At 45.2% G+C, this 25,118-nt stretch overlaps 1 protein-coding gene across 3 annotated transcripts in view; it reads left to right on the top strand.

Annotated features, from left to right (window-relative positions):
* LOC137355584 (CD209 antigen-like protein C) overlaps positions 1 to 25,118 on the top strand; it is a 30,752-nt gene that overhangs the window by 2,865 nt on the left and 2,769 nt on the right. For 2 of the 3 annotated variants that reach the window (XM_068020861.1, XM_068020860.1), the window contains 4 exons: positions 4,813 to 4,887; positions 17,310 to 17,381; positions 20,587 to 20,738; positions 24,255 to 24,364. In XM_068020861.1, coding sequence (XP_067876962.1) covers positions 4,813 to 4,887; positions 17,310 to 17,381; positions 20,587 to 20,738; positions 24,255 to 24,364 — 409 coding nt within the window. The remainder of the gene's footprint in view (positions 1 to 4,812; positions 4,888 to 17,309; positions 17,382 to 20,586; positions 20,739 to 24,254; positions 24,365 to 25,118) is intronic. The other variant, XM_068020862.1, reaches the window with a different exon arrangement.

Here is a 25,118-nt window from a genome sequence, read left to right as displayed (position 1 = left end):
CCCTATAATACAGCTCTCACTTTCCCCAGTATTGGTACCAGTGCCTCATGAATAAAAACCCATTTATCCCATTCCAGTCTTTGAACCAAGTGTTTAACTTTTTAACTTTATTTACACGACACCAATTTGCTTGTGGCTCAGGTAGTAATCTGGAGATTATTACCTTTGTGGTTCTGCTTTAGAACATAGAACATAGAACAGTACAGCACAGTACAGGCCCTTCGGCCCACGATGTTGTGCCAAACCTTTAACCTACTCTAGGATCAAACTACCTGCGTACCCTTCATACTACTATCATCCATGCACCTATCCAAGAGTCGCTTAAATGTCCCTAATGTATCTGCTTCTACTACCACCGCTGGCAGTGCATTCCACGCACCCACCACTCTCTCTGACATCTCCCCAAAACCTTCCTCCTAGGGCGGCACAGTGGCGCAGTGGTTAGCACCGCAGCCTCACAGCTGCAGGGACCCGGGTTCGATTCCGGGTACTGCCTGTGTGGAGTTTGCAAGTTCTCCCTGTGTCTGCGTGGGTTTTCTCCGGGTGCTCCGGTTTCCTCCCACAAGCCAAAAGACTTGCAGGTTGATAGGTAAATTGGCCATTATAAATTGTCACCAGTATAGGTAGGTGGTAGGGAAATATAGGGACAGGTGGGGATGTTTGTTGGGAATGTAGGATTAGTATAAATGGGTGGTTAATGTTCGGCACAGACTCGGTGGGCCGAAGGGCCTGTTTCAGTGCTGTATCTCTAATCTAATCTAATCACCTTAAAATTATGCCCCCTGGTGATAGCCCTTTCAACCCTGGGAAAAAGTCTCTGGCTATCCACTCTATCTATGCCTCTCATCATCTTGTACCCCTCTATCAAGTCACCTCTCATCCTGTATAGGGACAGGTGGGGATGTTTGGTAGGAATATGGGATTAGTGTAGGATTAGTATAAATGGGTGGTTGATGGTCGGCACAGACTCGGTGGGCCGAAGGGCCTGTTTCAGTGCTGTATCTCTAATCTCTAATCTCTAATCTCTTCTTCGCTCTAATGAGAAAAGCCCTAGCTCCCTCAACCTTTCTTCCTAAGACATGCCCTCCAGTCCAGGCAGCATCCTGATAAATCTCCTCTGCACCCTCTCTAAAGCTTCCACATCCTTCCGATAATGAGGCGACCAGAACTGAACACAATATTCCAAGTGTGGTCTAACCAGGGCTTTATAGAGCTGCAGCATAACCTCGTGGCTCTTAAACTCAATCCCCCTGTTAATGAAAGCCAACACCCCATACGCCTTCTTAACAACCCTATCAACTTTGGTGGCAACTTTGAGCGATCTATGGACGTGGACCCCAAGATCCCTCTGTTCCTCCACACTACCAAGAATCCTGTCTTTAAGCCTGTATTCTGCATTCAAATTCGACCTTCCAAAATGAATCACTTCACACTTTTCCAGGTTGAACTCCATCTGCCACTTCTCAGCCCAGCTCTGCATCCTGCCAATGGCCCGTTGCAACCTACAACAGCCTTCCACACTATCGACAACTCCAGCAACCTTCGTGTCATCGGCAAACTTGCTAACCCAGCCTTCCACTTCCTCATCCAAGTCATTTATAAGAATCCCAAAGAGCAGAGGTCCCAGAACAGATCCCTGCGGAACACCACTGGTCACCGAGCTCCAGGCTGAATACTTTCCATCTACTACCACCCTCTGTCTTCTATGGGCCAGACAATTCTGTATCCAGACAGCCAACTTTCCCTGCATCCCATGCCTCCTTACTTTCTGAATGAGCCTACCATGGGGAACCTTATCAAACGCCTTGCTAAAATCAATATACACCACATCCACTGCTCTTCCTTCATCAACGTGTTTTGTCACATCTTCAAAGAATTCAATAAGGCTTGTGAGGCATGACCTGCCCCTCACAAAGCCATGCTGACTGTCTCTAATCAAACTATGCTTTTCCAAATAACCATAAATCCTGTCTATCAGAATCCTCTCCAACAATTTGCCCACTGCCGACGTAAGACTGACTGGTCTAAAATTCCCACGGTTATCCCTATTCCCTTTCTTGAACAAGGGAATAATATTTGCCACCCTCCAATCATCTGGTACTACTCCTGTGACAGTGGGGACGCAAAGATCATCGCCAAAGGAGCGGCAATCTCTTCCCTCACTTCCCGTAATATCCTTGGGTATATCCCGTCTGGCCCCGGGGACTTATCTGTCCTCATGTCTTTCAAAATTTCCAGCACATCCTCCCTCTTAACATCAACCTGTTCGAGCATATCAGCCTGTTTCTCGCTGTCCTCACAAACGACAAGGTCCCTCTCACTAGTGAATACTGAAGCAAAGTATGCATTTAGGACCTCCCCTACCTCCTCCGACTCAAGGCACAAGTTCCCTCCACTATCCCTGATCGGCCCTACCCTCACTCTGGCCATCCTCTTGTTCCTCACATATTTAGTTCTTATTTAGTTCCTAGCTGCTCATAATCCCGAAGCAGAACCTCTCTCTTAGTTCTGCCTATGTCATTGGTGCCCATGTGGGCATCGACAACTGGATCCTCCCCCTCCCACTGCAAGTTCCTCTCTAGCCCCGAGCAGAATTCCTGAACCCTGGCACTGGGCAGGCAACACAGCCTTCTGGACTCTCACTCTCAGCTGCAGAGAACAGTGTCAATCCCCATGACTATACTCTCTCTTACTACCATTAAATTTCTATTTACTCCCCCTGCTTGAATGGGTTCCTGTACTACAGTGCCATGGTCAGGTAGCTCACCTACCCTGCAGATCCCACTCTCATCCATACAAGCTGCAAGAACTTCGAACCTTTTGGACAATTGCAAGGGCTGAGACTCCTCCAATTCTGCCTTCTCTATCCCCTTACCTGCCTCACTTGGAGAGAATGCAAGTGGAGAGGCATAGAGGTTTAAGGAGAGAGTTCCAGACCTTAGGGCCTTGGTAGCTGAAAGCACGGCCACCAATGGTGGAGCAATTAAAAGCAGGGATGCTCTGGAGGCCAGAATTAGAGGAGCGCTGGTATCTCACAGGATTGTATGGCTGGAGGTGAATACAGCGATAGGGAGTGTAAACTCAATAGAAAGACAAAGGAAATGGAAGGAGACCATTCAGCTCATGTTGGTTCTATTCAGAACTAATCCACTGTTCTCCTCTTCCTCTATAGCCCTGCGTACCCCTCATTTTGAATGAGTATCCATTTTTCTCTTAGCCTCTGCCTGAACTACTCCCTGTGCCAAATCATCCCCTGCTGTAACACTCTATAAAGAAACCTCTCCTACCCTCCATCCTCCCCTTTTTGTTCACTCTCTCCTCATTCCTCAGACTCTACGTACCAATTTTAAGTTGATGATAGCTCTTCACTCAGTCCCCTGACAGAGGAAATGTTCTTTCACTATTCAACTTCTGAATTCTAAAGGCCTCCATTGCATTTCATCTTTTCTTTCTTTGCTCCACTGGAAATAGTCTCAGTATCTCACACTTCTCCTGATAATTATAGCTTCCTATCTCTAACATCATCCTCATGAATTTACACCGAACACTCTCATTACTTTATGTTCTTTGATTAATGGGATGGTCAAAGAGTAAACAGATCTTCAACTATGGCCTAACCATTGCCTTGTATGAAATTATTGTTTAGTGATTTCCCTTGTACTCCTCTCAGTCTACATCTTCAGAAGTTATTGACCATCAAGGAATTATGTTGAACCCCGAAGTCTCTTTCCTCATTCACATCCCTTCACTGTCAATTCCACGAGCTTTAATTTTAGCTCACAGTCTCTTATGTGGAACCTTATTGAATGCCTTCTGGAATTCCATATAAATTACATCCATACATCTTTCTCTGCTGACTACTTCATTTACTTCCTTAAATAATTCGATTAGTTTGATTAGATGTGGGGCTGGATTTTACCAGCCCCTCAATGTTGTGGATTGCGGCGGGGAGGCCCGTCATGACCCATGATGCCGAGAAGGCCTCGCCACATATTGCCAGTGACGGTGAGGTCTCAGTGCGGCCTTAATTTAAATATTGAAATCAGAGTAATAATTATGGAAATGAATCTACCTGGTCTCAGCGGCCGCCCCACGCCGATTCTACGGCCGCTGGCGGCAACTAGCACGTCTTCGGAACTCTGTGCAGAGACACTGGTGAGGAGGGGGGAGGACTGGATTTATCAGGGTGGGAGGGGGGAATAGGAAAACCTTTTTCATTGGCTATGGTGATGGTGGGAGGGGGTTGAAGGGCAATGTTGGCCAAGTTCAGGGGGAAAAGTTCGGATTGTCAATAAAGTTTTTTCTGGTGGGAAAAGACCAGAAATGTGATCATTGTTGCGGGCGGGGGGGGGCAGGGGGTAAAGGGCTTCCAGATTTTATTGAATTTATTACAATCAACATTACATTAATGTCACTTTAAAACTGTACATTCCATTGAAGGGCTTGAAGTTCTTTAAAAATGGTGCCGGACGCCATTTACGTCCCCTCTACGTCATCGGGGGTGGCCTTTCCACCCCCTCCATTTAAATCAGTCCCCATGCGTAATATCGCGGGGGATCTGCAGTGGCGCTTGCGTCTCGGAAGGCCGCCATGTTCAAAGTGCGCTGCCGCTAAGTGTGACGCAATGATTAAATTCAGCACATGGTCTCGACTTTACAAATCGTTGGCTCACTTTAATCATCTCAAATTACTCTAATTACTCAGTCATTGTCCTTAATTATAGATTCCAGTAACTTCCCTTCAACAGACATTCGATCCCTGTGCTCCTCCAATTTCTAAAGTGCGACAGTCAAATCCTTCTTTCCATTTCAGTTACACAGATGCTCAGTGAAATGAAGACGTCGGATGCTGATTTGAAAATGGAACTTTCCCAGTTGAAGAATAATGGTGAGTGTGAAATCCCAATCTGACAAATTATTGAGTCTCCAATTCAGAGAGTTCTCCAGTTTTTCACAAGGTCTGATCAATTTCTGAACACTCACCCTGACACCATCTTGTTCTGCTTTCAAGTCTGGAGGGTTCGAGCTCCTCCTGTGGAAGTTACCACTGAGGAGGATGGTCCTATTTGGGTGAAAGTCACTGCAACACAATGATGTATTTTGTTCCGAGTTTAGGTTTGTGGCTGGAACTAAAACTTAGTACCATTCTGCACTGAGATGATGGTATGTAGTTTGCTGTTATTCTCTATCTCAGGGGAGTGAAACATACGTGGGATAGTTCCATCCAACCCACAGTGTCCTTTGAGATTTTGACTCCTCTGATATGGATTATAAATCTCCTGGGCCCTCTTTCAGCAGCCCAGGAGAGCTGGGCCTTTGAAATTTGATGATACCTCTCTTGCTGTGTTACATCATCTTGCCTCCCCAATGGTGCAAAACCAGCCTCCCACCCCCCACTGTCTGACATCACTCCCTCACATTCTCCCTTTGTTAAGCAATGCCTCGATTTAATAATTCTAATCTTTATTTTCAAATTCCCCTACAGCCCCGCCCTTTATTATGCCTGTAATCTCGTCCGGCCGACAACCTTCCAATCCCGGCCTCTTGTTTGATAACATTCCTGTGATGTGCCTTGAGACATTTTACCACATTAAAGGCGATACAGAAATACAAGTTGTTGTCATTGTTGACATCACATCCCCGCAATATGACATCACAATCCCAGCTGCATGATGTCACACTCCCGCCGTCACAGGGAGACGAATGCGGTTCAAGGTGTCGGAGGAAATGGGAACAGCTGGAGTCTGGGAGAGAAAGATGGAGTGCGGGATTTGCGGGATTGGAATGGATTGGACTGGGAAAGGGTGAACAGAGAGTCTAGATGGCAGACTGGGATTCCAGGGTGAGGCTGGGTGGGAGATGGGGTTTTGGGATTGGGGGTGTTGGGAGATTGGGAATTGGGGAGGTTCTGTATTGTGACCTGAGGGGTGTACATATTAAATATGGAAATTAAAGGCTGTACCATGTTGAAGGTCCCTATCTTGAAATTTGTCAACAAATCGTAGGGCAGTGAAATCTTTCCCTGCTTGCTCTGGTATTGTTTTCAAGATCTTATTTCATATTCTCTTTTTGCACTTCTTATTACTTTCTTTGTATTCACTTCTTGCTCTTTCCAGCTCTCCCAGTCTGCTGGATTTCCATTTTTCCTTCCATTTGTGTAAATTTTTTTTTAAAGAGATACAGCACTGAAACAGGCCCTTCGGCCCACCGAGTCTGTGCCGACCATTACCCACCCATTTATACTAATCCTACACTAATCCCATATTCCTACCACATCCCCACCTGTCCTTATATTTCCCTATCACTTACCTATACTAGGGGCAATTTATAATGGCCAATTTACCTATCAACCTGCAAGTCTTTTTGGCATGTGGGAGGAAACCGGAGCACCCGGAGGAAACCCACGCAGACACAGGGAGAACTTGCAAACTCCACACAGGCAGTACCCAGAATTGAACCCGGGTCGCTGGAGCTGTGAGGCTGCGGTGCTAACCACTGCGCCACTGTGCCGCCCTAAATGATTTCATTTAGCTCATTACTGTCCCTTATCTCAATTCTTTGACAACAGTTGCTTTAATACCTGAGTGGAGTCTGTCTTTTAGAGCTGTGTTTCCTATTGGCTGTCTGTAGGTTTTAACATTAACTATTCAGGCCAATTTACTGTGGCGAATTCAATTCTCATCCCTTTGAAATTTGCTTCACTTACGTTTCAAATGCAGGTTTGTGACTCTCCCTTTCAAACCTCATATCAAATTCAATTATAATTAAATTAATTTTAATTTATGACATATTGCTGACTGCCTGTGTTGATTGTGGATCCTTGAGGAATAAAAATTCAAGATATGGTGAGCTTTGCTGACACTGGTAGCACTATATCAGTTCGACAGTGCAGTTAGACATCACAAAGATCTGGGCTATCTCCCTGCTGAACCAAAGCCTGTGAACAGACAGCTCCTCTGTAAGGTGTAAAAAACATTATCATAACTTATATATTCTGACAATAGGGTTACGGAATAAAGATACCTGACACCTTTGGTGATGCCTCACTGCCCTTGCATCCAAGAGGCCGTTCTGTTCATCCAGTTCCTCTTCCCTTAAATAGCGTAGATATTGAGAGAGATCAAAAAGGAGCCCCAGGTGTTTCCATAAGCAACCAGATTTTTACAAATTCATTCTCAGAATGTGAGCATCGCTCTCATGTATTGTCCATCCCTAGAAGGTCTTGAGAAGGTGGTGATGGCCATATTCTTAAACTGCTGTGGTGTGTGGTGAAGGTGCTCCCACAGTGCTGTTAGGTCGCGATTCCCAAGATTTAAATTTAGCAACAATGAAGGAATGGTGATATATGTCCAAGTTGGGATGATGTGTAACTTGGAGAGGAATTTCAAGGTGATGATGTTCCCATGTACCTGCAGCCCTTGTCCTTGACCTTGTTTGATTGGTGGAGCTTGTGGATATGGGAGGTAAACCCGAAGAAGACTTGGTGAATTGCTGCAGTGCATCTTCTAGATAATGCAGACAGCAGCCACCGGGCACTGGTGGGGGATGGGTTGATGTTTATCATCTCTCTTCATTATTGAAGCCTTGGTTACATTGTGGTGAATCTGCACTGCACTCAATACATCCTTTCAAAGGTAATACATCCTTTCTAAGGTGTGATGCTCAGAACCATACACAGTATTGCACGTGTGGTCTTGCCAATGCTTTGTATTGCTGTAGGAGAACTTTCTGCCCTTTATATTCTAGCCCTCCAGTTATAAAGTATAATGTTCCATTCCACTCCCCTGCCCTTTGATTAATTTTTGTACCTGACTATTATTTATTGGTGATCTGTGTAAGTGGACCCCTAAATCACATTGGAATTCCACTGTTCCGACCTTTTCACCATTTAGAAAATACTCAAATCTATCCTTTTTTGTCCAAAATGGTTGATCTTAAGCTGACCTGCATTGAAATCCATCTGCCATAGTTTTAATCTATCAACGTTTCCTTGTAAATTTATGCTCCTGCCTACAATAGAATTAGAACATTACAGCGCAGTACAGGCCCTTCGGCCCTCGATGTTGCGCCGACCATCTGACCTACACTATTCCATTTTCATCCATATGTCTATCCAATGACCACTTAAATGCCCTTAAAGTTGGCGAGTCTACATACATACAGACAGCATATCTGGCTTTCTGTCTATTTCATTAATGAGTATGGTTCCTGCTTGAGTCCCCAGCACAAATCCTTGTGGGAGACCACGGGGGGAATTTTATGCTCTCTCCCACCACGGGCTTGGAGGCTGGGATCGCATAAAATCAGGTGGGATGGTGGTGGCAGGGGCGGGGGTCCCAGCCATTAGCCGGCCTCCGACAAAATTTAGTCAAGGCTGGGAAGGCTTTGGAAAGTCTGTGAACGGCCTTTCCACCCCACTGCCAATTGAGATTCTTAACTGGGTAATTGATCCCTAAATAAGGGCTCCTTCATGCCACAGCCACAAGTACCCATGCGGCGGGTGGCCTTGTCACCACACGGGAAACACGGCACGAAAGACCGTGCGGGCTGCTTCCCAGCTGCTGGGCTGGGGAATTTCACGCAAAGGCACTTCGTGCCTGAACAATGGGCACAGCATCAGGAAAGGGGATCCCACTGAGAGCCACTCCCCTTCCCTTGCTCCCGACCCCATCCCTTCCCTGACCCCCACCCGTGAGACCCCTCTCGCCCAGACCTACGTGAGACCTGGTTCCAGTGATGCTCCTCGGCCTCTGGTCAGTGCTTCTCCAGCAGCAACCACCGCCTCCATGATGGCACTACTGCTGCCGACCTCTGATTGGCTGGCAGCTCTCCAAGGGTGAGATTTCAGCTGATGAGGTCCTTGATCCCATGGAAGGCCCACTGCTGTCCACTTCAGTGCCTGATTGGCACCAGATTTGGTTGGCCTTTTGGAGAAATAGGAACGTGGGGATCATGGCGTCATTCTTCCTGGACGCCGAGATTCCCACCACCAAGATCAAAGTCCCCCCAAAAGTCTCTTCCTTCCAATTTGAGTACAAGCCCACAATCTTTATACTTTGTGTTCTACCATCTGACCAATTTCCTAACCATGTCAATAAACTAAAAGGGGGTGAGGGATCAGGTGAAGGGAGATTTAGAATCTAAGAGAAAAGTCGAGGCAACAGAGCAGTGCAGTGATTTGGGTAAAGACAATCGGAATGGGAAAGGAAGGTTCAGAAAGTTTCATGGTAATTGTGTTACGACCCAGGTGGGAGTAATGCACTGTCAATTCATGTCCCATCACTCCACAGGTCACAGCATATTATTAAAGTTTTCCAATCTAACCGGAAAACAATCAAATTAAACACTTCATTAACTCCCAGAATAAAATACACCAAACCAAGTATCTTTAGACAACAACAAATTAACTTTTTTTTTTATTCATTCATGGGATGTGGGCGTCACTGGCCAGGCCAGCATCTATTGCCCATCCCTAATTGTCCTTGAGAAGGTGGTGGTGAGCTGCCTTCTTGAACCGCTGCAGTCCATGTGAGGTAGGTACTCCCACAGTGCTGTTAGGAAGGGAGTTGCAGGATTTTGACCCAGCGACAGTGAAGGAACGGCGATATCGTTCCAAGTCAGGATGGTGTGTGACTTGGACGGGAACTTGCAGGTGGTGGTGTTCCCATGCATCTGCTGCTCTTGTCCTTCGAGGTGGTAGAGGTCGCGGGTTTGGAAGGTGCTGTCGAAGGAGCCTTGGTGCATTGCTTCAGTGCATCTTGTAGATGGTACACACTGCTGCCAATGTGCATCGGTGGTGGAGGGAGTGAATGTTTGTAGATGGGGTGCCAATCAAGCGGGCTGCTTTGTCCTGGATGGTGTCAAGTTTCTTGAGTGTTGTTGGAGCCTAACCCATCCAGGCAAGGGGAGAGTATTCCATCACACTCCTGACTTGTGCCTTGTAGATGGTGGACAGGCTTTGGGGAGTCAGGAGGTGAGTTACTTGCCGAAGAATTCCGAGCCTCTGACCTGCTCTTGTCGCCATGGTATTTATATGGCTACTCTAGTTCAGTTTCTGGTCAATGGTAGCCCCTAGGATGTTGATAGTGGGGGATTCAGCGATGGTAATGCCGTTGAATGTCAAGGGGTGATGGTTAGATTCTCTCTTGTTGGAGATGGTCATTGCCTGGCACTTGTGTGGCGCGAATGTTACTTGCCACTTATCAGCCCAAGCCTGGATATTGTCCAGGTCTTGCTGCATTTCTAAACGGACTGCTTCAGTATTTGAGGAGTCGTGAATGGCGCTGAACATTGTGCAATCATCAGCGAACATCCCCACTTCTGACCTTATGATTGAAGGAAGGTCATTGATGAAGCAGCTGAAGATGGTTGGGCCTAGGACACTACCCTGAGGAACTCCTGCAGTGATGTCCTGGAGCTCAGATGATTGACCTCCAACAACCACAACCATCCTCCTTTGCGCTAGGTATGACTCCAATCAGCAGAGACTGTTCCCCCTGATTCCCATTGACTCCAGTTTTGCTAGGGCTCCTTGATGCCATATTCGGTCAAATGCTGCCTTGATGTCAAGGGCAGTCACTCTCACCTCACCTCTGGAGTTCAGCTCTTTTGTCCATGTTTGAACCAAGGCTGTAATGAGGTCAGGAGCTGAGTGACCCTGGCGGAGCCCAAACTGAGCGTCACTGAGCAGGTTATTGCTAAGCAAGTGCCGCTTGGTGGCACTGTTGATGACACCTTCCATCACTTTACAGATGATTGAGAGTAGGCTGATGGGGTGGTAATTGGCCGGGTTGGACTTGTCCTGCTTTTTGTGTACAGGACATACCTGGGCAATTTTCCACATTGCAGGGTAGATGCCAGTGCTGTAGCAATACAGGAACAGCTTGGCTCTGGGTGCAGCAAGTTCGGGAGCACAGGTCTTCAGTACTATTGCTGTAATATTGTCAGGACCCATAGCCTTTGCAGTATCCAGTGCCTTCAATCGTTTCTTGATATCACGCAGAGTGAATCGAATTGGCTGAAGTCTGGCATCTGTACTGCTGGGACTTCAGGAGGGAGCCAAGATGGATCATCAACTCGGCACTTCTGGCTGCAGATTGTTGCAAATGCTTCTGTCTTATCTTTTGCACTGATGTGCTGGGCTCCCCCATCATTGAGGATGGGGATATTTGTGGAGCCACCTCCTCCAGTTAGTTGTTTAATTGTCCACCACCACTCATGACTGGATTGACAGGACTGCAGAGCTGAGATCTGATCCGGTGGTTATGGGATCACTTAGCTCTGTCTATTGCATGCTGCTTATGCAGTTTGGCATACAAGTAGTCCTATTTTGTAGTTTCACCAGGTTGACACCTCATTTTGAGGTATGCCTGGTGCTGCTCCTGGCATGCCCTCCTGCACTCTTCATTGAACCAGGGTTGGTCTCCTGGCTTGATGGTAATGGTAGAGTGGGGGATATGCCAGGCCATGAGGTTACAGATTGTGGTTGAGTACAATTCTGCTGCTGCTGATGGCCCACAGCACCTCATGGCTGCCCAGTTTTGCATTGCTAGATCTGTTCGAAATCTATCCCATTTATCACGGTGATGGTGCCACACAACAAGATGGAGGGTATCCTCAATGTGAAGGCTGGACTTCATCTCCACAAGTACTGTGTGGTGGTCACTCCTCGCAATACAGTCAATGACAGAAGCATCTGCGGCAGGCAGATTGGTGAGGACAAGGTCAAGTATGTTTTTCCCTCGTGTTGGTTCCCCTCCCACCTGCCGCAGACCCTGTCTAGCAGCTATGTCCTTTAGGACTCGGCCAGTTCGGTCAGTAGTGGTGCTACCGAACCACTCTTGGTGATGGACATTGAAGTCCCCCACCCAGAGTACATTTTGCGCCCTTGCCACCCTCAGTGCTTCCTCCAAGTGGTGTTCAACATGGAGGAGTACTGAGTCATCAGTTGAGGGAGGGCGGTGGTAATCAGTAGGAGGTTACCTTGCCCATGTTTGACCTGAGACTTCATGGGGTCCTGAGTCGATGTTGAGGACTCCTTCCCTACTGTAGACCACTGTCCCGCCACCTCTACAGGGATAGTGATTGCAGTGTCTGGGACATTGTCTGTAAGGTATGATTCCTTGAGTATGACTATGTCAGGCTGTTGCTTGACTAGTCTGTGGAACAGCTCTCCCAACATTGGCACAAGCCCCCAGATGTTAGTAAGGAGGACTTTACAGGGTCAACAGGGCTGGGTTTGCCGTTGTCGTCTCCGGTGCCTTGGTCGATGCCAGGTGGTCCGTCCGGTTTCATTCCTTTTTATTCACTTCGTAGCCATTAGGTACAACTGAGTGGCTTGCTAGGCCATTACAGAAGGCATGTTAGAGTTAACCACATTGCTGTGGGTCTGGAGCCACATGTAGGCCAGACCAGTTAAGGACAGCAGATTTCCTTCCCTAAAGGACATTAGTGAACCGGGTGGGTTTTTACAACAATCGACAATGTTTTCATGGCCATCATTAGACTAGTTTTTTTTTAAATTCCAGATTTATTAATTAAATACAAATTCCACCTTCTGCTGTGGTGGGATTCGAACACATGTCTCCAGAGAAATACCCTGGGTCTCTGGGTTATTAGTCCAGTGATAATACCACTAGGCCACTGCCTCCCCTATTTATTAATAAACTAAATCTTAAACATTATTAAGATAAACCTATGTCTAAAGATCTTATAACTTCTTATTTAACCTAAGCCTCCCCATTCACACACACATACATTCAAAAACTTATAATGGTTAACCAGTTTTTAAAAAAGTGTTTCTTAAAAATAAAATAAGTAGCTGGGTTCTAAGTCCTGGTAAGTTATGTTCCTGGTTGATGAGGTATCCCAGATTAGAACAATCAAATGCCACTCTAAGTCTCCAGGTGAATTTGACAGTCCGTACCGGATAGGCATTCAAAGCACTTCGGTTGAAGCAGGTGTCACACAGTTCTTTCAACATGGAGTATAATGACAGGTCTATATTTGGATTTTAAAATTGGTAGTCTTTTAGCTTTACTGTAAATTCCAGAAAACACAATGAGTCAAGAGAGGGTCAGTCTTGAAGCAAAGACTTCTTGAATTGGAAGTAAAGAAAAGGAATTTTGCTACCTCCAACAATACAAATCTTCTCTTCCAAGGGGTTTTTTTTCTCCTTGGACAAGTAACACAGACTGTAGCTCATTGTAGAATTTCTGCTGAGAGAATTCTCTTCTTTCCAGGCAAGCACACTTCGCCGATCTTCCAGTTCAAACCGGTTTAACCTTTTTTTCCACACAGATAAAAGTTACAGTACACCATGTGACCTTTCTCCTGCTGTGGCTTAGGAAACAGGTGCAGCTGCTGGCACACTGTGCTCATTCTTAAAGGCACACTGTTTTTAAACAGTGTCTCAAAGGCATACTGTTTTAAACAACAGAAAAAAATCAGTTCCGTCAAAATAGTGCATCAACGAATAAGTTCCATGCATTGGAGGTAGTGCAGCTAAGGTTCACTTGATTGGTTCCTGGGATGAGAGGTTGTCCCATGATGATAGGCTGAGTAAATTGGGCCTATAATCTCTGGAGTTTAGAAGAATGTGAGATCATCTCATTAAAACATATAAGTTTCTGAAAGGGCATGGAAGGGCAGACTGTCAGAGTTTGTTTCCCCTGGCTGGGGAATCTTGAACATGGGGGCAAAGTCTCAGGATAAGGGGCTGATCTTTTAGGACTGAGATGAGGAGAAATTTCTTCACTCAAAGAGTTGTGAATCTTTGGTATTGCCTATCCCAGAGGGTTGTGGATGCTCCAACTTTGAGAATATTTCAGGCTGAGATAGATTTTTGGCCTCCCAGGTAATTGAGGGATATGGAGATCAGGCAGGAAAGTGGAGTTGAGGCAGAAGATCAACCATGGAGCAGGCTCACAAGGCCATATAGTCTGTTTACTCCTGCTCCTATCTCTTAAGTTCTAACGTTCTTATGATCAATCTGTTCTAGATACTGTTGAAGTGCAAGAAATATCTAGCACTGCACAGGTAAATGAGTCTGCAACTGACACATTGATCACAGGACTAAAAGTCCTTGTGACCAGTATAAATGGTTCAGATTCATCACTATCTTCATCCTCTTCCACAGAATTCTCTTCAACATGTGCCTCTCTGCTTTGAGCAGTTCACTGCCTGAAGCTACTTTCAGCCAAAGCTGATATACCTATTAACTGTTTCTTAGACATTCCTGGGATGGAATCCAACTGGAATTCATTTCTCTCATATTGCTGTTCCAATTCTGTCTTCTGCTATAATGGCCGATCTGCAAAAAAGTATTTTCATCCCCCTTCTGCCTGTCTTTAACTCTTCCATTGTCTTGATGCCTGTGTCCAGTTTCGAGACCATTTTGAAATCTGGCAATCATTGAGTCCTCTATTCTTTTGCCATCATGGAATGTCCCATTTGTTCCACAAAGGATGAAGGAAATGATTGTTTCCCCAGGAATTCATTCAAAGCAGCAGACATCTGATCCCTCTCTGAGAACCAAACACCAGTTATAACCAGTACCCTGTACATTAGACACCTCAGCACAATCCAGCAATTTAAATGCTAGTACTGAAGCATAAGATGATAAGAAATAGGAGGCGGAGTAGTCCATTCAGCCACTCGAGCCTGCCCTGCCATTCAGTAAGATAATGGCTGATCTGATTGTGGCCTTAACATCACTTTCCTTCCCCAGAAACCTTGGTTCCCTTGTTGATCAAAAATCTGTCTCGCTCAGCTTTGAATATATTCAATGACTCAGCCTTGACTGTTCTCCGGGGAAGAGAATTCCAAAGATGACTCTCTGAGGGAAAAAATCCTCATCATCTCCATCTCAAATGGGAGACCTCTTATTCTTAAACTGTGCGCCCTAATTCTAGATTCCCCCACAAGAGGAAACATCCTCTCAGTATCTATCCTGTCCAGCCCCCTCAGAATCTGATATGATTCAATAAGATCACCTCTCTTTCTTCGAAACTCCAATGAGTATCGGCCCAATTTGCTCAATCCTCCCTCATAAGGCACCTCTTCATCCCAGGAATCAGCCCAGTGAACCTGCTCTGAACTGCTTCCAATGCAAGTATATGCCTCTCTAAGTATGGAGACCAAAACTGCAGGCATCCTGAAATTGAATTTCATCAATCAGTTCAAGTCCATGATATATTTCTCCATGAAATGACCATCTGTTTTTGGAAATCCATCAAATTCTGACCGTGCTTCATAGATATTTAACAAATCATCTTTCTTGTAAATTTTGCCCAAGCACTCGAATAGAAGGTCCAAACCTTCATCACTATCCAGTTGATGGGCATCCAGCTCACAAAATACTTTATTTCTGATTTTACTTCTGGCAGGAAGCGACAATGCCAAAGCCATTCCTTGTTTCCTCTTTGGTAGGGAGGTCACCTGTGTCAATATATCCACTTCATTCTTCACCAGTCACACTGTTCAGCCTCAGAGAACATCCGAGTGTCATGATAGCCCAACAATTTATACTTGCTTTCTGCAATTTTTCACAATGATTACTGGCATTGTAATTTTCTGTCTGATTTTTTTCTTTTTTTTCCAACCTTCACCTTTAAGCAACCATCTTATGTTACTATATTCTAACACCAGAAAGTCAGTTAGTGAAGGATAGAACTGGAGCCAATCTTTGCACACTTTTATATTCATTTACAGAGTTACACATTATAAGCATACACCTCCTAACCCAGCCACTGCAGATTCAGTCTGTATCTATTTATAGGGGCTCTAGGATTTGTGTATATGGACACCAGGATCTCTCTGCTTATCCGAGGAACACATTCTCAGATTTCTCTGGTGCTGCTACTGACAGATGTTTCCAGATTCCTTACTGAAATAGGATTGGCTGATGGTGGTAGAGGAGTGAGGGATAAGCTGGATGCTGAGTTTACAGATTGTGATGGAAAACACATCCACTACTGCTGATGACCCAAATAGTCACATGGATGCCCAGATGTGAGCTTCTAGCTCTGTTATACATCTACTCTACTGAGCAAGGTGGCATTGCACATGACACAATGGAGAGTACCCGCAGTGTGAAGACTGGAATTAACCTCCACAAGGCCCGTGCGAGGGTCACTCCTACCAATGCTGTTATGGACAGATGCATCTGCAACAGAATGCCGACAAGGTCAAGTGGAGAACATTGGCATTTTGCTGGACAATAATCCTGAGGCCTGGACTAATATTCACAGAGTGTGAGGTGAAATCCTTGTGTGACAGTTCAAAAATTTAACTTCAGTTTAGAAAGTCAGGAAAAACAATTCTGGAATCTGTAAATGTGGCCATGAAGTTGTTAGATTGTCAAAAAATCCCAATTGGTTCTTCATCGTTCGAAAAGGACGGAAACCTGCTGTCTTTACCCAGTCTGGTCTATATGTGAGTCGAGTCCCATAACAACATGGTTGACTCTGAACGTCCCTCTCAGAGGCTGAGCAAGCACTCTTATTGACCATCACTAGCTGAGATGGTGACAGTGGACTTCCTCCTTGAACTGTGCAATTCCCATGGCAATGGTTTTCCCACTATGGGTTTCATTAGGGAATTCAAGGATATTGACCACCAACTTGGGAACCATGACGTATGTCCAAGTCAGGTCAGTTTGATGAAATGACTGAAGATGGATGCTCCCGTGAGGAACTCCTGCAGCGATATCCTGGGGCTGAGATGTCATGAAACAGTGAAGTAAGTGGAGAGCGGGAAAACTATTTGATTTCCCAAAAAACAATCAGATGTTTGTGCTTGCTGCACATGTAGTGTGCTGTGCTTCATGTGAGACATTTAATACATTATTAGCTGACCCCCTGTAGTAGTACTCATGGGAGGCTGGATCATATTCTGTATATAACCACAGGAACCTATATTGCAGAATGTAGTATTCTGTTGCAAAGATGGCTCTGTGTTTCAATGCCCTGTCTCTTTAAGGCTACAGTCTAATTCCTGTCAATAGGGACATCCTGAAGTCCATGAGCAGATCATTCCTCCTGTTGAGAAAGCATGTAGATTGTCAGATGCTTGTAAATGTCTGCTTCCAGGTTAGAAAAGATCAGCATAAAGTGACTGTCTTTCTCTCTTTGCCTATTCTGATTGTTTGAAGTGTGATGTACATGTGCTGAACACAAGGTTTTTATACTTTTATATAAAGATTGATAATGTGTTGAGGAGTATCACTGCCCTTTCAAAGTAAGCCGAGAGAGGTGATAATGATCTCTGGGGAAACAGTATCACATGATCTAAAGTGTTTTCCTCTTTCAGTTACAGGAATGTCTGAGGAGACAAGAAACTCACTCACTGAACTTAGGACTAAAATTTCACAGCTTCAGGAAAGTAAGTTAAATAATCATCAGAGAAGACATAGAAATATAGAAAATAGGAGCAGGAGAAGGCCATTCGGCCCTTCGAGCCTGCTCCGCCATTCATTATGATCATGGCTGATTATCCAACTCATTAACCTGTTCCCACTTTCTCCCCATACGTTTTGATCCCTTTCGCCCCAAGAGCTATATCTAACTCCTTTTTGAAAACATACAATGTTTTGGCCTCAACTGCTTTCTGTGGTTCTAGCTCACCACTCTCTGGGTGAAGTAATTTCTCCTCATCTCAGTCCTGAAAGGTTTACCCCATATCCTTAGACTATGACCCCTGGTTCTGGACTCCCCCACCATCGGGAACATGCTTCCTGCATCGACCCTGTCAAGTCCTTTAATCTCCAATTATTCATACTGGAAACTATCTGAATGTTGACACTGGAATCAGCTGATTGATAATACTGTACAGCTACTCATCACTGACTCCAGTTACTATATACATTTGTATCTGGTGTGATCACATCAGCAAGCAATTTCCCTCCTCTCTCTGCTCCTGGAGATGCTCAATTCCCCAACTGACTGGAGGGGAAAGATTACCCCAGGGCTTCCAGCTACCCCGGGAGGGGAATGGGGTGGGGCAGAGCTCCTGTGTCTATAACAGGTGCAGGCATTGCAATCGTGTGGATCTGAAGGGAGGGGTCACCAGCACCTGGAGTCTGAGTTTTCTCTGTGAATACAAGTTGCGTGCGTGCGGGGTGTTTAAAGATAATGTGGCCTGTCCTTGGGCCTGGGGCTCTCAGAGGACAGGCCACAGTGCCCTGTGGTCAGTGGATTTCATCCTCCACAGGGACCCAGCAGATCCTTTGGCTCTTTTTGGACACGAGGCCTCACAGCCAGATACATGACTGTGCTGTTTGCCTACATCAGCTCTCTGACTCCACTGCTGGGTGCCCACCGCTGCCTGGGGCCAGGCCTGTGTTAGGTTCAGGGCCTTGTTAATGACCAGAACCCAGAACTCCAGAAAGGAGTGGGACTTTGTCAAAAGCCTTCTGAAAGTCTAAATAAACCACATCCACTGGCTCCCCCTCATCAACTCTACTAGTTACATCCTTGAAGAATTCTAGTAGTTATAGTGATACAGCACTGAAACAGGCCCTTCGGCCCACCAAGTCTGTGCCGACCAACAACCACCCTACAGTAATCCCAAATTCTCTACCATTCTCCTACCACCTACCTACACTAGGGGCAATTTACAGCAGCCAATTTACCTATCAACCTACAAGTTTTTGGCTGTGGGAGGAAACCAGATCACCCGGCGAAAGCCCACACAGTCACAGGGGGAAATTGCAAACTCCGCACAGGCAGTACCCAGAATCAAACCCAGGTCCCTGGAGCTGTGAGGCTGCGGTGCTAACCACTGTGCCGCCAACTAGTAGATTTGTCGAGCATGATTTCCCTTTCAGAAATCCATTTTGACTCTGTCCGATTCTACCACTTTTCTCCAAGTGCTCTGCTATAAAATCTTTGAATACGGACTCTAGAATTTTCCCCACTACCGATGTCAGGCTGACTGGTCTATAATTCTCTGCTTTCTCTCGACCTCCCTTTTTAAATAGTGGGGTTACATTAGCTAACCTCCAATCTGTAGGAACTGTTCCAGAGTCGATAGAATCTTGAAAGATGACCACCAATGCATCCACTATTTCTAGAGCCACTTCCTTACGTACTCTGGGATGTAGACTATCAGGCCCTGGGGATTTATCGGCCTTCAATCCCATCAATTTCCCCAACACCATTTCTGTCTTTCCTTCCTCTCACTAAACCCTGTGTTCGCCAACATTTCTGGTGTTATTTGTGTCCTCCTTTGTGAAGACATTTAGTTTAGCCATTTCTTTGTTCCCCATAATAAATTCCCCTGTTTCTGACTGTAAGGGACCTACATTTGTCTTCACCAATCTTTTTCTCTTCACATACCTATAGAATCTTTTACAGTCAGTTTTTATGTTCCCCACAAGCTTACTCTCGTATTCTATTTTCCCCTTCTTAATCAATCCCTTGGTCCTCCTTTGCTGAATTCTAAACTGCTCCCAATCCTCAGGTCTGTTGTTTTTTTCTGGCGAATTTGTATGCCTCTTCCTTGGATCTAACGCTATCTCTAATTTCCCTTTTGTGCCAGACAGAAATAAACAATTGTTGCAGTTCATCCATGCGCTCTTTGAATGTTTGCCATTGCCAATCCACCGTCATCCCTTTAAGTAATGTTTCCCAGTCCATCATAGCCAACTCGCACCTCATACCTTTGTAGTTTCCTTTATTAAGATTCAGGACCCTAGTCTCAGAATCAACTACGTCACTCTCCATCTTGATGGAGAATTCTATCATATTATGGTCACTCATCTGTGTGGAAGGCAACAGCAAACACCTCAGTTATTCATTGCTGGGGAGTGACTCAAGAAATGTTGGCCTAGAAATTGAATTGCGCTCAGCCTGTTGTGCAGGTGCCGAAGGATCCAATATGGTGGGTGGTGAGTTCATTAATTCTGTGCTGGAAGTGCGGCGCTTCCCAGATTGTGAAAGGACATGCAGCTGAAACATACATTTGACACTTTGCAGATGCAAATAGAAAGTCTGGCAACTTTGCACAATCCACCTCTCGTCCTCCATCCAACTGCTTCCCCTTCCCAGACTGTATCCCTTCCACCTTCCCCCAACACCTCTACTTCATCACTGACTACTTTCCCTGCCAACTACCTCCCCTTCCCCGCTCCCTGCACCACCCCCACCCCCCCCCCCCCCCCATGTCTGTTGCCCTGACTTTCTCCCCTCACTGGATTCTCTGAAAGGCCTCTGCTGGGCCAGATGATCTTGCTGGCTCCTGGGTCCATTGAGCTGTCTCTGGAGTTTGGCACCTGGGTCTGTGGAGCTGCCTCTGGGATTATGACTGGGGTCTGAAGTCTACTGGTAATAAATCATTAGGCCCAGCAGACTGATTTCCCATGGTCCTTTTTATCCACATGCAGTTTGCCACATTGGAATTATGTCTGGTTCAGGCCAGATCCAATTACTAGACCCTGGAGTGTGAGATTCTGAGTTGGATCACGCCTGGGGTCAGACACTTGATGATCTGTAACCAGCAGCTTTACAATGCTGGGTAAAAACTCGGTGAATAAGGAAGTTTGTGAGTGTCCCAGCTGCCTCTAACATTTATTCAAATGTCTTTCCAGATCTGCCTCATTTCCAGTGTCCTGACCAATGGATCTGGTTCTGGCAAAACTGTTATTACTTTTCACCAAACAAAAAAGACTGGGCAGATGCCCAGAAATCCTGTGCATCAATGGACGCCAATCTGGTTGTCATCAACAGTGCTGTGGAACAGGTAGGAGATCATTATAATTTCCAATTCACCAATGGCTGATCATTTGTCAGCATGTTCAGTGGTGATATAAAAGCTGAAGGACAGAGACAAAGGCCATTCAGCTCTCATTCCTCCGCTGATACTATCCCTTCAACTCGATCTACTCCAAACAAATACCCTGCCCTTTCATCAAATGCTTTTCTATTCCTGTTCAAATATTTTTCTAATTGCTTTTTAATTGTTGTTATAATCTCTGACCACACAGCATCTCTGGGGTTCCAAACCATGATTCTTCCTTCTGCTGCCTTAGAATGAAAACATTGTACTTCATTCCCCTGACAGCGTACATTCAGCTGCTCGATGCCCTCTGATCCCCGACATAGATAGGACTAGGAAAGAGGTTCTGCATACGAGCAGTTAGGGGCTGAATTAAAAAGTAGAATCTCTGGATTATTACCTGAGCCACGAGCAAATTGACATAGGGTAAATAAGATTAGACAGTTAAATGCATGCCTCAAAGATTGATGTGGGAGAAATGGGTTTCATGGGGCACTGGTACCAGTACTGGGGAAAATGGGAGCTGTACCGTTGGGATAGTCTTCACCTGAATCGTGCCGGGACCAGTGTTCTGGCGAGTTGTATAACTAGGATGGTCGAGAGGGCTTTAGTTTAGTTTAGTTTAGAGATACAGCACTGAAACAGGCCCTTTGGCCCACCGAGTCTGTGCCGACCATCAACCACCCATTTTATACTACTCCTACACTAATTCTATATTCCTACCACTTCCCCACCTGTCCCTATATTTCCCTACCACCTACCTATACTAGGGGCAATTGCTAATGGCCAATTTACCTATCAACTTGCAAGTCTTTGGCTTGTGGGACGAAACCGGAGCACCCGGAGGAAACCCACACAGACACAGGGAGAACTTGCAAACTCCACACAGGCAGTACCCAGAATTGAACCCGGGTCGCTGGAGCTGTGAGGCTGCGGTGCTAACCACTGCGCCACTTTAAACTAAATAGTGGAGGTGAGGGATCAAGTGAAAGAAGATGTGATCATTTAGAGAGAGAGGAGAAGGCAGGAGAGCAATATAGAAATAAGGGAATTGATAATCTGAGAGTGGTAAGAAGCGAAGCTCGGAAGAAAGCAAAATTGGTAACAGGATATAGAAAAATAGTGAGCAAAATTAGAACTCAGACGAACTGAAGGAAAACATCAAACAGGATTAGAATAAGGAATAATGTTAAAAAGAGAAAGTTAAGGGCACTCTATCTGAATGCACATAGCATTTGCAAGAAGGTAGTTGATTTGAAGGCTAAAATAGAGATAAATGGGTATGATTGAACTGCCATTACAGAGACGTGGTTGCAGGGTGACCAAGACTGGGACTGAATATTCAATGATATTCATCATTTAGGAATGATAGTCAAAAAGGAAAAGGAGGTGGGTTAGCACTCTTAATAAGGGACAAGATCAGTTCATTAGTGAGAGAGGTTCTTAGATCGAAGGATCAAGATGTACAATCAATTTGGGTGGAGCTAAGAAACTGCAATGGGCAGCAAACATTGGTGGGAGTTGTTTACAGACCACCAAATGGTATAAATCAGGAAATTAGAGGTGCATTTAACATGGGTAATACAGTAATAATGGGCAAATTAAATTTATCTATAGACTGGGTAAATCTAATCAGCAGGAATGCCGTGGAGGATGAATTCCTGGAATGTGTGCGAGATGGGTTTCTGGCGCAGTACATTTGACATTGATCACAAGTCGTGGGAGTCAGTTGCCAGCGTTCGCCAGAGCTGGCGGGCAGCCATAAAGGCGGGGCTAAAGTGTGGCAAGTCGAAGAGACTTAGCAGTTGGCAGGAAAAAAGACAGTGGCGCAAGGAGAGAGCCAACTGTGTAACAGCCCCGACAAACAAATTTTTCTGCAGCACCTGTGGAAGAGCCTGTCACTCTAGAATTGGCCTTTATAGCCACTCCAGGCGCTGTTCCACACACCACTGACCACCTCCAGGCGCTTACCCATTGTCTCTCGAGACAAGGAGGCCAAAGAAGTAAAAAAACACATTTAAGAACCCACTAGGAATCGGGCTATTTTAGATTTAGTATTATGTAATGAGAAAAGGCTAATTAATAACCTTTCTGTAAAGGAGCCTTTGGGAAATAGTGACCATAATATGATAGATTTTTACATTAACTTTGAAAGTGAAATCTGAACAAAGGAAACTACAAAGGTAAGAGGGGCAAGTTGGCTATGGTGGATTTGGAAAATACACGAAAAGATTTGACAGTAGACAGGCAATGGCTAGTATTTAAATAAATATTGCATGGTCTGCAACAAATATGCATTCCTGTAAGACACAAAAACCCAACATAAATCAACCATGGCTAAAGTAGTTAAACATTGCATTTGATCAAAGGAAGTGGGTTATATGATTGTCAGGAAAAGTAGTAAGTCCGAGGATTGGGAGCAATTTAGAATCCAGCAACAGATAATGAAGAAACTAAAAAAGGGAAAAGGGAATATGAATGCAAGCTAGCAAGAAACATAACGGTGGACGGTAAAAGCTTCTTTAGGTATGTGAAAAAGAAAAGATTAGCAAGGACAAATATGGCTCCATTACTGGCGGAGACAGGAGAATTTATAATGGAGAACAGGGAAATGGCAGAGAAACTAAAAATTACCTTGTGTCTCTCTTCACGGAGGAAGATACAGAAAATGTCCCAGAAATACGAGTGAACCAAGGAACTTGTGAAAATGAGGAACTGAACGAAATTAGTATTAATAAAGAGGTAGCACTCGAAAAGTTAACTGGGTTGAAGGTTGACAAATGCCCTGGACCAGATGACCTGCATCCCAGAGTGTTGAAAGAGGTGGCTAGAGAGATAGTGGATGCGTTGGTGGTTATCTTTCAAAATTCTATTGATTCTGGAATGATTTCTGTTGACTGGAAAGTGGCAAATGTAACCCCAGCATTTAAGAAAGGAGGGAGAGAGAAAGCAGGCAACTACAGAACTGTTAATTTGACATCATAGTAGGGAAAATCTATTCTAAAGGATGTGATAACTAACCCTAAACCTATAACATCCGACAATTTCATAATCACTTTTACTGATGCTAATGTTTTATTTCAAGATCTTTTAAACTGAATTCCAATTCTCAAACTACTATAGAGGGATTTGATCTCAAAATCTCTGGATTACGAATACAGTAACAACTACAATAATGTCTCATCCAAAAGGCAGCACGTTCTCACTGTCGAATTGAAGTCTCATCTTACAACATGCACTAAAGTCCTGGCGGGGGTTTGAACTCTTGATCTTCTGACTCAGTCAAAAGTGCAACTGAGTCAAACTGAAACTGCAATCATCACACATTCCTCTGTCCAATATTCATTTGGGAGGGAAGCTGGTTTAAAATAAATGGGTAAAGGCCTCAGACAGAAGATTGTCAACTGGAGAGTTTGTCACTAATATTGTGAAAATCTATATTGCTCCATATACAGTCGTGACACTTTATTTACATGACAGGCATTTATTGGAACATTGATTGCAAAACGTTCCTGGATTGGCCTCAGTGATTCGATCTCTGAAGGTGACTGGCGCTGGGTGGATGGAACGGATTATACTTCCTCTGTAAAGTGAGTTCTCTTTTCAGTTGCACATTCTGGACAATATCAGTGACACTGAACATTAAACAGGAAGCTGGATTTGTTTTCAAGCTGCCTTCTTGAACCACTGCAGTCCATGTGGGGTAGGTACACCCACAGTGCGGTTAGGAAGGTAGTTCCTGGATTTTGACCCAGTGACAGTGAAGGAACGGCAAAATAGTTCCATGTCAGGATGGTGTGTGGCTTGGAGGGGAACGTGCAGTTGGTGGTGTTCCCATGTATCTGCTGGCCTTGTCCTTCTAGGTGGGAGAGGTTGTGAGTTTGGAAGGTGCTGGCAGAGTAGCCTTGGTGAGTTGCTCCAGTCCATCTTGTAGATGGTACACACAGCTGCCACTGTGTGTCGGTGGTGGAAGGAGTGAATGTTGGTGACTGGGGTGCCAATCAAGTGGGCTGCTTTGTTCTGGATGGTGTTGAACTTCTTGAGTGTTGTTGGAGCTGCACACATGCAGGCGAGTGGAGAGTATTCCATCACACTCCTGACCTGTGCCTTGTTGATGGTGGACAGGCTTTGGGGAGTCAGGAGGTGAGTTACTGGCTGCAGGATTCCGAGCCTCTGACCTCCTCTTGTAGCCACGGTATTGATATGGCTACTCCAGTTCAGTTTCTGGTCAATGGTAACCCCCAGGATGTTGATACTTCACGTGACATCAAGGAATGGCTGAAGGCACTGGATACTTGCAAATGGCTATGGGTCCTGACAATATCCCGCGTTTGCACAATTGTC

The sequence above is a fragment of the Heterodontus francisci genome, chromosome 43, assembly GCF_036365525.1.
Source record: "Heterodontus francisci isolate sHetFra1 chromosome 43, sHetFra1.hap1, whole genome shotgun sequence".
NCBI lineage: Eukaryota > Metazoa > Chordata > Chondrichthyes > Heterodontiformes > Heterodontidae > Heterodontus > Heterodontus francisci.
Note: the sequence above shows the minus strand (reverse complement) of the source record. Positions and strands in the feature narration are given on the sequence as shown.